This window comes from Chanos chanos, chromosome 11 (assembly GCF_902362185.1).
Source record: "Chanos chanos chromosome 11, fChaCha1.1, whole genome shotgun sequence".
NCBI lineage: Eukaryota > Metazoa > Chordata > Actinopteri > Gonorynchiformes > Chanidae > Chanos > Chanos chanos.
Window position 1 is genome coordinate 2,221,804 of NC_044505.1, and position 13,804 is coordinate 2,235,607.

Here is a 13,804-nt window from a genome sequence, read left to right on the forward strand (position 1 = left end):
AGACAGAGACGTCTGTTGTTTCTAACCGTTCCTGCTCTTGCCAAGGCATGGAAACCTGAGGCAGTCCCTCACACTCTCCATGACCCTTTGATAACACACAAGCATAGTGGGGACTGTCAGATCACTTGTGAGAGACGTTAACCTGTTTGCCAGTCACATCAGAGCTGTCTCCTGTCCTTTGTGTCGAAGTCATCGCGTGTGTGTGATCAAGGGACGTTCAATAGTTGTTATGAAATTGAGTCCAATTCAATTCACTTGATTTCAGTCTGCTTAAGTAGGTTCACTTTGGTTCAATTCAATTCAGGTCTCTCATTGTCAGATATCTGTGGGATTATGAATAGGTGTGTGTTTATGTTTGTGTTTATGCATGTGTGTGTCTGTGTGCTGTATAACACTGATCCATCAATCCAGAATTACTGAGAGTGAATGTCCTTTCATCCCCGAGGGCCCTCTGTACATGTAACTCTCATTCATTCGCTCTCTTTCTCTCTCTCCCTCTCATTCTCTCTGTTTCTCTCTTTCTCACTCTCGCACTTAGTCTCTCCCTCTCTTTCTCTCTCTCTCTCTCTCTCTCTCTCTCTCTCTCTCTCTCTCTCCTCCTCCTCCTCTCTTTCAGATGACATCACAGTCAGGCTGACCCACTTTGCGTCTCGGTGTCTGCTCCAGCCCAGTACTCTCTCTGACAGGGTCACATCAGGGCAACAGGCCTCTGTTCGCACGCGCACGCGCACACACACACACACACACACACACACACACACACACACACACACACACACACTCTTATGTACACATATGCCCGCACATACATGCATGCACATACCCACACACATGCACATACATGTACATACATGCGCACACACACACACTTATGTACACGTACGCACGCACATACATGCATGCACACACCCACACAAATGCACATACATGTATGCACTCAACACATACACACACACACATTTTGTGTGTGTGTGTGTGTGTGTGTGTGTGGGCACGCATGTGTGGACTGACACGTATGAGTGTATTTTAGTATGTGTGTGTGTTTATTCAGTAAAGCACAATAGTATAATTATACATAAATACATGTTCATCCACTGCTGTGAATCCTGAACCATGAGTTGGAAAACTGAGTCTCTGTGAATGATAAGGTTACCATGACAATGTTGGCAGTTAGATACTGTCTGAATTCATTTTCAAAACTCACTGCTCAGACATACCGTATCTTTTCAAATAAGAAAAGTATCCTTCCATTTGAGCCAAGAATGCTAATTCCTTGGTTTGCAAATTTTTCAGTTCAGTGACCTCCGAATTCATTCATTCATTTTCTAGACTGCTTATCCTAATTAGGGTCGCGGTGGGTGCTGGGGCCTATCCCAGCATTCATTGGATGAAAGGCAGGGAAACACCCTGGACAGGTTGCCAGTCTCAGGACCCTCCAAATTCAGTTCAGTTTTATTTGTAGGTTGCTTTTCAGACCAGACACTGCAGTAAAGGATCTCAAGCCTGCGACCCCTCCAGTGACCAAGACTCAAACTCCCTTTGTCTGAAATAAGCAGAAACCTTGAGAGCAACAATGACTCAGAAGGGGGAGCCCATCCTCCTTGTGCAGGCACTGAGTGAGTTGAGTGGGACAAAGGAAGACAGAGGACATTGATTGTGTAAGTGGAGAGACAGCGAGGGTTAGAGGGTTATCAAGGACATTTCAGCAGGAGACAAATCAGGAACAGAGATTCAGGGACCAGAGGGAACAGAGCATCACACAAAAAGTTAAGACTCTGCATCTTTTGTGCATTAACACGATCAGAGATCACAAGCTGAGAGCATGCGGTGATGCATATGCATCATCAAATGAGTGACATTTTAAAAGGCTGAAAACAGACAGGTAGTAGTAGATATAAGTGTGACACTAATTCCCATTTGCGGTCAAAAGAGTTCACATTCACTCAGCAAATGGGTCTCAACAAAAGGCAAAAAAACCCAAAACAAAACAAAAAACCCACGTACATCACCACAAGACGTAACTGATCATGCCAACTAAATGAAGATTTAATATCAAGTGTTTGCATAATGAGAGATGTTCAGACCCCTGGCACGCAGTCGTTTTAATGTTTTTTTTTTTTTGGGTTTTTTTTTTCTCTCCGCTGCTACCTTGGCATCTTGCTTTGGCTGAGCAGCTCCGAATGCGTGTTAGGAAACACGTCGCATATTAATTCTTAATGTACTTGACACAGTTTGGTCAAACATCAGATTATTTGATGATGAAGGGGAGGGGGTGACGGTAATCTTCTGATAGAGAGTCATCTCATACTCTGTTCCTGCTGAATATTCATCACAACCATAACCAGAGAAACATCTTATTTAATACTGAACCCTCCCTCTCTACCACACAGGACCACAGCGTATCGCTTCAGCTGGCAGTGTGTGCAGAGGTGAATTGTGTTCGTTTCACCTGTTCAGCTGTATGTGTGTGTGTGTGTGTGTGTGTGTGTGAGTGTGTGTGTTTTATACCTCTGTCCTTTCTGAAGGAGACAAGGAGACACACTGTGTATTACGCATGCAGGCCTGAAGAGGTCATTTGTGTGTGTGTGTGTGTGCGCGCGTGTATGTGTGTGTGTGTGCGTGCGTGCGCCCGTGACAGGTCCAGATGATTTATGGAGCCTGACTTTGATTGGTCATCGACCGGGCGATTACCTGGAGTAAATCAAACCCCTAAAACTTATACATTCTGAGGTGGGGAAGGTCACTTATTGAAAGAGATGGTGAAAAATGGAGAGGTGGAAAACTAGGGAGTGTTTAACTGCACACTGGAGGAGACGGAGAGCGAGCGAGAGAGAGAGAGAGAGAGAGATTGTGGAGGTAGTGACCTTGGTCCTGACTGTGAGACGTGTGTGACAATGAGTTTGTCTCGAAGAGAAGAACATGGCCCTGCCTGCGTTGCACAGTGGCCTGTGTGAGTGAGCAGACACAACCCACTGCCTTATATCCCAGACAGTCGTTTAGAGAAGCAAAAATCAATCTCTAAATACACTGAAATCAACAATAATGTCTGGTATAAATATATGATATGTACTGATAAAATCTGATCCATTTGTTGTCCTCTACACCATGTATATTCACTGACAGATCATTTTGACTGTACACCCCCGTGTTACTGTATGTTTAAATAACACGCCGGTAAACTCATAACAAGCTCAATTAGTACGTAATTAAAATCCTCAAAGCTTCACGTATATATATAGTCATTAGGCAAGCTGTTGCCATGCCAACCGTGAGTGACAGCTGTCAGCTCAGATCATGTGACCAGTCATGTTCCTGGAATGTGGCGATGTTGGTAAGACAATGCATTTCGCACCAGGAGCTGGTCTGCTAACCACAATGCATGTCCTGACTGATTCCACTCTGTGAAGAGCAGCGTGTGTGTGTGTGTGTGTGTGTGTGCGTGTGTGTGCGTGTGTGTGTCACAAGCCACTCAGACACTAAAGAAATCTTTAAACACATTCATAATCTGTGAATATTGTATGTTTGTCCATCTATCTATCTATCTGTCTATCTGTTTGTCTGTCTATCTATCTATCTATCTATCTATCATTTACAATTTGGCATTTAGCGGACATTTTTATACCAAAGCGACTTACAATAAGTGTGTCAGGTTTAACTGCCTCATAAGCATAAGATTGTGGTGAGAATGCAGGTTTATTCTCAGTACCACGCTCCTGTGTATTCTGCGACGATTGAACAGAAAAACAATAAACAAGACCTGCGACATAGAGACAAGTTTACTACAAAGGATTTTTTTTTAGTACCATAACATAGAAAGAGAGGTTATGCACTGGGGGACAGGTAGTTTCTGAAAAGGTGGGTTTTCAGTCTCCTGCGGAAGATGGCGTGAGATTCCGCGGTTCTGATTGATTGAGGAAGGTCATTCCACCATCCCGGAGCAAGGGCAGAGAAAAGACGTGGCTGAGAGGAGTGGCTGCCAGGCTCCTAAAATGAGGGGACGACCAGCTGACCAGAGGCGGTAGAGCGGAGAGCTCTGGCAGGGGTGTAAGCAGTGATCAGAGACTGAAGGTATGATGGGGCGGCGCCTCTTGTGGCCTGGTAAGCCAGCACCAGTGTCTTGAACTGGATGCGGCCTGCTACTGGAAGCCAGTGGAGTGCAGTAAGTAGTGGAGTGACATGAGAGTGTTTTGGGAGGTTGAATACCAGGTGTGCAGCAGCATTCTGAACCAGCTGAAGCGGCCTGATAGCGCATGCCGGTGAGCGTGCCACTTAGGGCGTTGCAGTACTCAAGGCGGGAGATGACGAGTGCTTGGACGAGGAGCTGGCTTGCTCTCTGCCCGATCCATCTGCCTGTCTGTCTGTCAGTGTTTGACTGACGACCCGAAGCATTCGGAAGATGACATTCTACATGAGTCTAAAGAAGTCAACTTACTAAGTGATCTTTTTGTTTTGGGAGGGGGTCCAGTATCAATCTGGGATCCAGTATGAATATGAAATCCGAGCTGTACCTTTAAATATTCCTCCTCTGTCTCCTGGATTCTGGGCTCCGGCGGAAGAAGCTGTCCGGTGTTATTTATTCTGGCGATGTTTAGAACAGAAGCTCTGAGTCTAATTCTGACCTGTGTCGGCCCAGCTGTCTGCACTCACGGCTTCAGACTGTTTTTTTTTTGTTTTTTACGCACGAATGAATGCTCTGACATTTGTAGCACAATAAAAACAACCAAACCAGGCCACATTAAAATAATTCTTTTTTTTTTTTTTTTTTTGTCCCCTGGGAAATTGTTTACTATTGCATTGCATGCAAACCCGTGTATTTCAAAATCACATTAATACATACATTGGTGGTTTGGAAGGACACAGAACATTAAAGAGAAATATCTAGGCGCTTCGCTTTCTAATTTTATCTTGTACGATGCAATTCTAAGTGTACGTGTGCAAATAACAGAAACCATTCCCTTAGTCTGAGCACCGTACAATTAAAAGCTGTGTTCTGTTTGGGTAGCTGGACAGTTATTGTATATTAAACCAATTACATGGCCACCTGTTACTTTAAAATCACTGAGGAATTCACTTGTGGTAAACAGCCACAAAATCACCAAATTCTTTCTTTTTATTAAACAACGACTTTCCAAATCAGAACTGACTTTGAAGTCTGAGTGTGTGTGTGTTGAGAGATAGAGAGATTTAAAAAGGGGGAAAGTCTGTGAATCCTTCTCTCAGATAAATGAAAGGGTGAATCGTTTGGATGGAGGCGGAAAACCGCGGTTATCGCTTTCATTGGGGAAAAAATTCCTGTCCTTTTCACACACGCGCACACACACACACACACACACACATTTTCAACTAAACAGGATTACTGGCAGATATGGCTTCAGGTTAAAAAAAAAAAAAAAAAGAAGTCAACAGTAAATGCTGTTTCTCTTTTACTCATTTATCTCTCATGAGGGAAAACTGTCTTACAAACACGAGTGAGTATGCAGTGATGCATGATTCATTGGCATGACCATACCATGTTTCGTCCTCGAAACTGTAGGAGGCAGACGACACTCCACTGACCACAGTTTGGATGCTAAGATCAGTTGTAAAGCATGGCAACAGTACATGGATTTGGAGGGCTATGCATTGGCTCCTGTCTCAAGCCCTTAAAAAAAAAAAAAAAAAAAATCTGAACTACCCTGGCTTTTGAACTCTGTGACTGACACATTGCATATGAAAGTGAATCTATTCACTGCTCTTTGCAAGTCTAAAACAGCAAAGGGATGTAAAACTATATGTTTTCAAGTTTAAAACTTTTATCGCTTTCACAAAATGTGAAACACTATATAGGTAAAAAAAAAAAGTTCATATGATATGTATTATTGTTGTTGTTGTTGTTATTGATGATGATGATGTTGTTACTATTTGGTAAACGGTGACATACGTTAAAGAATTCACATTCATACACGGAAGGAGGCACGGGATTCAGAAGTAGATCCTCGAAGTTCCATGGTAACGCTCTCAGAGGAAATCTACCCTTCGATATACGAAGCCTACACTTCACCGTTTCCTCAGACAATACAGTAATCTAGAGCGAACAAGAAGTATTGCTCCACCTAGTGGACGAATTTGTGGGCCCTACTGTTTTGGAAGTCTATACTGTATTTTTTTTATTATTAAGTAACAACCTGGATTTATCGCACAACCAGACAGCACTGATTCGGCGGAACGGAGTGTTGCTATAGTCTGGACGGTTACCGACACACAGTGGTAGCCCCTGTTTTCTGGACGAAGGAAAACGCTAATTTGCCCTCTAGTTATGCCAATGTCCCCGAGGAAAAATAAACCAAACAAAAAACAGCGTATGTACACCCCCCACCCCCCAGATTAAAACAGACTTAAATGATAGGTAAATTATTTAAGCATGCCTATGATCGGTTTATTAGGTTGAATACATTTACTTACTTCGGTGAAACTTTCACGGTGAATTAGGGTGGATACACAGACGGCCTTTTATCTGACAAATGCCTGACTAAAAATATACTGGACCAATAAATGATAAGATATGCTTACTCTTGTAAGTGGCACAATGAACTTGTCAAATCATTTCAACTGTAATCAGCTTCCTTCTGTAAAGTCAATGTAAAAATCATGTACATAATCTCTCATTTATTAAACGATACTGAAATATAAAGTTAACATTAAAAACAACTTTCTCATATTTCCTATATTACCCGATTTTTTTAAACAAACAAACAAACAAACAAATAAATAAAAAACTGGCAAACCGTCTGCTGGGCTGTGTGCTTTCTACTGGGCGTCGACAAAATTAAAAGTGCGCATAAATCCGCCCTACATGCACAGATTAGCACCTGCGTAATTAAAATACCTTGTCCTACTTCTGGACGGACTCTACCTGAGCTCAGCCGACGCCAGAGCGCTCTCTCTCTCTCTCTCTCTCTCTCACTCTCTCTCTCTCCCCTCCCATCCCGTCTCTCTCTCCGGGTCTCTCTGCACTCGGTGCAGTAGGAGGGTCTATGTTCCTGAGATGACGTCGCTCCGCAAGTCTGTCTGACTCCTTCAATGTTGTTTTTTCATTTTTTTTAAAGACCAGTTCTCTGCCGGGAGGCTCCAAATCCCCCCCACAAATTTCTGGCAATGTGCACGTAACGTTTTAAGAGTTGACAGTGTCATTCTCACCGTTGCCGTCGAATTGTTCTGTCCAAAAACAGTGCGCGGTTGTTTTGAGGATTACGAGTGCATTTACGCAGCTGCGGGCTGCGCGTTCAGCTGTCAGAACTGAAACTAGTGGATCTAAAAGACAAGAGTAACTAGCAGTCGCAACACTGGGAATACTGTCTTTAAAAAGAGAATATACTGGGGTTTTACATACACATATATATAAAATTCGCTTTCCTCTGTTGGATTATTGGTCCCCGGCAACGAAGTCACCTGACAAAACTGGATGTCGTAAAAAGGTAAGGACTTAGAATGCATTATTCCCGAGAAAATTCAGAGTAACGCAGTTTTAAATGGCTTTTATTAAGGATAATCAACTGCGGCGACGGATTTAGGCTTGCGGCAAGTTTCTAACAAGTTCTCATTTAAGCTTGTTTAAGTAGATATTTCGTATTGTTTAAATAGCAAGCGATATTTAACTTTAGATCTGTAGAACAGCTATATGTTATACGAGACTAATGACCAAGTAATCACCAAATAACAACAATAATAATAATATTAGTAACAGTTATGGTAGAAATAAAAATGATAATAATGAAAATAATAATAATAATTATGCAATCCATCTCTTTCTTTTGTAAGTGCCATCGCTTGTAAAACAAGCTGGTAAGGGAAATCTGACTCACCATAAATTTAAAGCGACTCCCGTTTGTGGGAAAAGTAAACAAAGTCGCTTATAGCCTATATTTTCCGTTAGTTTAGTGGGTTTCATGACTCGGTTCATATGGTGAAACGTTCCGAACAGAGATATTTCGGGGTGATAATATCGAGACGAAAATCGTCGACCGTGTGTCTTGAATAAAGGCTACATTTTCCGTTGCACACTTTTTGGTGCATGAATTAGCACCAATTTTGATTTAACGTAACAGCAATGTTTGATTTCACTACATAGTACTCGCGTCCCTTTAAACTTAAGTTTGGTACAGAAACCGCCGTTGCTCTATAAATATCGGTACATTTCGTACTGATGTAAGTTTTGCATGGGCTTGTCAGTTAACCATTTCAGAGAGATGGCACCCAGACTAACCTACATACGACCATTTAAAGAAATAAACTGCAAGTGCATGCAATTGTCAAGTCAAACTACACGATGTGCAACGAAGATGTTGTAGTATTAAGAGTTGCAGTTGAACGCATTTGCGAAAAGCGTACATACAAACTGCGTCACTGCCACCAAGTACTGAAGAGATGTCGCAGTTTGATAAAGCGGGTAATTGTTTTGTACGTGGTAATATTTGCTCCTCAAACAAAACACATTAAGAATAAAACTAAAAAACACAAGTCGAGGCAAAGTTTTCATGTGTGTTGCACGACGCACACACAGTTGGGTGTTCCAATTTTCAAAGCAGTGGCGCAGCAATGCTCGGGCTGCAAGACGATCAAATACCAGAATGACAGGGACCGGACCAATCCGTGAGAAAGTTCTGGCGACACACTGTCTCGTTCTGCCCAATGGTTGCTCTCAAGAGGTCGGAATAAAAAAAAAAAAAAGAGAGAGAGAGAACGAGACACACACACAAACACACACTCGCACAAACTACGTCATGTGTTTTAAAGCCCAACTGTCAAATGCAACTTTAGGGATTTCTGCCACAGTTAAAGTGCACTTTGACAACACAACGAAGCACACTGCTTGTACAGTAGACACTGAACTGTATAACCGAGCGGTTGACCTGAGGCGATAGTTAACCACACGACAACGACGCCTGCTCTAAATAGTTACCTATCTTATTCGATGAATGTGAATGCTTAAGTATTAATACAAATCGTTATCGGTCGGCGGTTATCATATGTCAGGCGATCAGATGTCCAGCCCCTCCCCTAGAACCGTCTCAGCCCGGGGTTCCTTCTCTCTCTCTCTCTGTCTCTCTCTCTCTCTCACACACACACACACGGCAGGACCAAGGACTCAGTAACCGAACTTCAGATGAGGACTGTGTGCAAATTAAGAGTAAAACATTGCGCACTTACTGACTAGACTTTTGTACACTTTCTGCATAAACATCATTACGAATAGTGTTTCTTCAATTGATATGAAAGATATGAAAGATCTTTTTTTTTTGTTTGTGCCAATGCTGTCTTGTAATGACTATGAATGTAGGTCAGTAATGCTTAAAAATTTCATTTCGCAACTAGGACCTGAAAAATATTTGCAATCCGACCGTTAATCCTCGAACTGTGCTACCGAGCAGCAAATTGATATTATCGTCATGCCAAATAACAAATTACTCAAAACTTCAGTATTCCCCCCAAACCTCGCATTAACCTACACTTTCACCCAAAAGTAGTGCAGCTTCAGGGGACCTCTGCCTACGGAAGAGCTTTCAGTTCGGATTTCACTCAACTGGAACAATCAGCAGTGTGTCAAGACTTCAGCAGAACAGAGCAGAGAGCAATGAGGCTTCTCCAGAGAGTTATAAAAACCAGATAATAACATTTGTCTTAAGTCCAGGCTACATTCATTCATTCATTCATTCATTCATAACACACACACACACACACACACACACACACACACCAAATTCAGTGTAACCCCTCTACAAGGGGAGCATAATTCCCTAAATGCCCCTGTAACATGTGAAATGATTGTTGCTTTCATCCAACAATGATTCTCTCTCTCTCTAGGTTTATCAAATGATCCAGACATGGAGACAAAACGATACCAAAGTCTCTTTGAAGGAACCGACACAGGGAGCCGGTGGGCTCAAGTACCAAGCTCTGTGGACTTCTGCACGGCAGAGCAGGGTGGTCTGACCAGCAGTGACGTTCTCATGGACATCGTGAACGTAACCTGCGCCCAGAACGCCAGCACCGTCTCCGCAGCCTGCAAGGAGAATGGCATGAAGAGAAACGAGCAGGCCACGTTTCGGAACAACCAGAATCAGAACCAAAACCAGAATCAGAACCAGCCCTTCGCTTTCCCAGCTTTCAGCAGCCCCCTCTGTGGCCGTAAGCCAGAATCAGACTCTAAGGAGCTGTCTAAAACAGTCGCAGAATCCATGGGTTTGTACATGAATGATGCCAGGGAAGCAGACTTTGGCTTTGGCCAACAAGACGCCCGAACAAGCCAGTGTAGCCCTGGGAGACAGTACCCTCTGTGTGGGCAGGTCTTGCAGGACAACCCTCAGGCCAGTGCAGCAGGAAACCTGAAGATGAAAGCTCCTTCCACAACGTTCCCCAGTATGTCTCACCCACCAAACGGTAAATCCCTTAGGGAATGTTCCACCAACACTGCATCTGGCCCTTCCGTCCTGGCTTCGGCTCTCTCCTGCAGTCCCCGGGGCTCCGGCGCTATCTCCAGCCCAACCAGAAATAATATGGTCACCTCCTCCTCCAGTCCCACATGCTTTGGCATCGGCAGTCCCACAGCCAACACCAATAACCACAAGCCTGCAGCTAGCTCCAGCCTGTCCCACGGACACAGGGGAAACACAAACATCTGCAGCCCAGCTGAGTCCAGCACCATCGGGTCACCACCTTTGGAAAGTCCCCTCGGTGTGATGAAGTCTCCCATGTCCAGCCCTCAGAGCATGAGCAGCGTGAGGTCGCCGTTGTCGTGCAGCGCGAACTTGAGGTCTTCGGTTTCTAGCCCGAATGGCAACGTCAACGTGAGGCCATCCATGTCCAGTCCGTCCGCCATCGGACCTGTGGCCGTCTCCAGCCCGGGACATCACTCCAGAAGTTTCCCCGTCGCCAGTCCGCCCACGGGCCTTGGGCTGGTTCAGAACGACATCAACAGCCCCGAGGGGAGGGAGAGCGACTTCAAGGGGTTCGAGTTCCCCAAGGTGGAAAATGTGGACGGGGAGATGTTTAACGTGGGCTTGGACTCCATGGGCATGGTGAAATATATCAAAAACGAACCGGGCACCGACTTTAGGAGTATGTGCCTTGGTGGCAGCAGCACCAAGAGCAACATGGTCACGTCGCCTTTCGTGACGCAAATTAAAAGCGAGCCAAATCAAGAGGCCAGTTGTTCGGACTTGCACTACGGAGAGGCACAGCTCTCGATGGGCATGTTTCCCGGTGCAGAGACCACGTACTTGTCTTTAAGGGATAATATTGACGAGTACAGTCTTTCGGGGATCTTAGGACCCCCTGTTTCTCCTCTAAATGGCAACTACGAACCTGGCGTGTTTCCCAACAGCATCTTGCCAAAGGGGATTAAGCAGGAGTCTAACAACGGCAGCTTCTACCCGGAGAAAAACAACGGGTCGACATCGGCCATCGTCGGCGTTAATTCAGGAGGGCACTCGTTTCATTACCAGATCGGGGCGCAAGGAACAATGTCGTTTTCGTGCCACGATGTGAGGGACCAGTCAAACCCATTGTTGAATCTAATTTCCCCAGTTACTGCGTTAATGGAAACGTGGAAAACGCGGCCTGGCTTGTCGCAGGGATCTCTCTCTACCAGGGAAGACGGTTACCTGGGCCAAGGATGCCTCACAGACAGCTTGCCAAGGTAAGATGCTGGAGAAATGCTGGGGATTTTTTTTTTCCCGGTACATACACAGGATGCGTAAGTGCTCATTTTGCTTTCGAATGTGCTAAACTGAATCAAAGACACACACCAAGACAGTTCCCTTCATGTCTGAAGTTGTGGCTCGCTCTAGGCAAACTTGGGGTCTGATTTTATTAACATTCACATAACAGAAACTTAAATATCATTCCAGAAACGTAAATATAAGTTGATGTTTTGAAAATAATATATTATCACATACCATCTTGGTTAAACATCAGTTTAAAGCCTTTTATTATTAGAGAACTTGTTTGATTTGTGTTCCTTAGGGCTGGAGGCCAGGCTGCTTTCAGCTGCTCTGTAATATGGGTACAATGCATCCAATATGTCGGCTGTTATTAAACTTTTAGCGTGTTAGGCCCCTCCGTGAGGCAGTGATGTTAGCAGTGCTGTATGAATGAAAATGTGCTGGACATGCAGAAAGAGGGGTTTAAAAAAGAAAGAGAGCAGTAATTGTAGGTTGAGAGGGCTAGGAGCGGGTGTTGTCTCAGAGAGTCATGGGAAGACGTCCAGATTATTGTTAAGTTTCACACAAGCCTATGATTACAAAATCACAAAGCAAATACTGGCTTGTGTCCTACTGTAACTGGAAGGCAAAGTTTTTCTCTTATCAGGACTCTGTGTATGAGTGTGTGTGTGCGCGCTCATAAACTCACAAACACAACTCGTACACAGTACTCGCTCTTTCTGTCTCACTGTCTCTCTCTCTCTCTCTCTCTCTCTCTCTCTCTCTCACACACATACACAAATAATTGTGTTGTTATCAAAATAGACTTTTCAAAGACTTTGTGTAACGCATTTTTTTTTTTTGTATAAAGTCCTGCCAATCGCCAACAGCTCTCTAAATAATTTATGAGGTGTCACGTGTTTCCCTCATCGCCAAAGAAACAATAGAATAAACAGTAGGATTAAGGCGGGACCCCCCACCCCCCGCACCTTCCCGAACTTAAACAAACAGTGATCCCAAAGAGAACCATTGCATTCTTCACACGGGGCCCTCACGGAACCGGCAGCAACTTCCAGCTCGGACTTTTCTTTCTTTCTTTCTTTCTTTCTTTCTTTCTCTCTTTCTTTTCTAGAATTTGTTGTTTTTGTTGTTGTTATTTTCAACCGGTGGTTCGATCTGCTTTCAGCTGCGTGAGAAGTTACAAAACCCTGCATTAGAGTCCAAGACAAATAAAATAAAACTGTGCAGCCATAAACTGCAGTGAAACTGGGCCGCAACCCTGAAACGATGTGATTGTGTTACGTAACCATCGGGCAGAGGAAGGAGGGTAGTGTGGGGGCTGGGGGGGGGGGAGTGGAGTGGAATGGAGGTGGTTTGTTCGGGGGGTGGGGGGTGGGGGTATTTAGGGGGTATGTTTACAGTAAAATCAAAAGATAACAGACCGTATTTTGGATACCACAGTCACCCTTATGATGCATTTCTTGTCTCTCCCCCGACTTTCTCTAGCTGTTTTTATCACAACCAACCTCTAATAAAATGTTTGTCGGTGATCGTCAGAGCCATAAACAAAGGCAGAGCGAGCCTGTCTCGCATCACACTTTTATGGCTTGACAGCACAGGAAACTCAAAACAATACAGTCGAGCATATCTCCCAATGACTTACGAAACCATGATAAGAGTTAGATGTTTGTCCAAGAGGGGGAGAAACTCATGCGGCCCTCTCTTGGGGATCGGGTCCGCACTCCCAGGCAATTAGACTTTTCCAGCCATTACGGTTGCACCGACCGTGAATGGTTTACCTAATGATTTTCTGTGCCCAAATTTCCCGACGTCCGTCAAAACAATTATTCGGTCACTCGAATCAAAACGAGCATTACCAAGTCGTCTACGCCGGATAAAGTAGGTTAATGACCTCGGCTTTAGAGTAAATCAGAGCTTTGTTGTTCGGCAAGAGGCTGACGCCGCTGCCGGCATGGGCAGATGAGACCGGAGTCAATGAGTTCAAATTAGCTGCACCTTATCTTCCCTCTCCCCTGGTCTGGAATCGGTCCACGTGTAATAAAACACATATCTGTCGCTAATGCTTATGTAATTTTACTCCTTTGTGTCGTTTAACCTCTACAGTG

At 44.2% G+C, this 13,804-nt stretch overlaps 1 protein-coding gene across 1 annotated transcript in view; it reads left to right on the forward strand.

The window, feature by feature from the left end:
• The first annotated feature begins 7,198 nt into the window (after positions 1–7,198).
• nr3c2 (nuclear receptor subfamily 3, group C, member 2) overlaps positions 7,199–13,804 on the forward strand; it is an 80,031-nt gene continuing 73,425 nt past the window's right edge. Inside the window, exons 1-2 of the mRNA XM_030788326.1 lie at positions 7,199–7,454; positions 9,841–11,674. Coding sequence (XP_030644186.1) covers positions 9,861–11,674 — 1,814 coding nt within the window. The 5' untranslated portion in view covers positions 7,199–7,454; positions 9,841–9,860. The remainder of the gene's footprint in view (positions 7,455–9,840; positions 11,675–13,804) is intronic.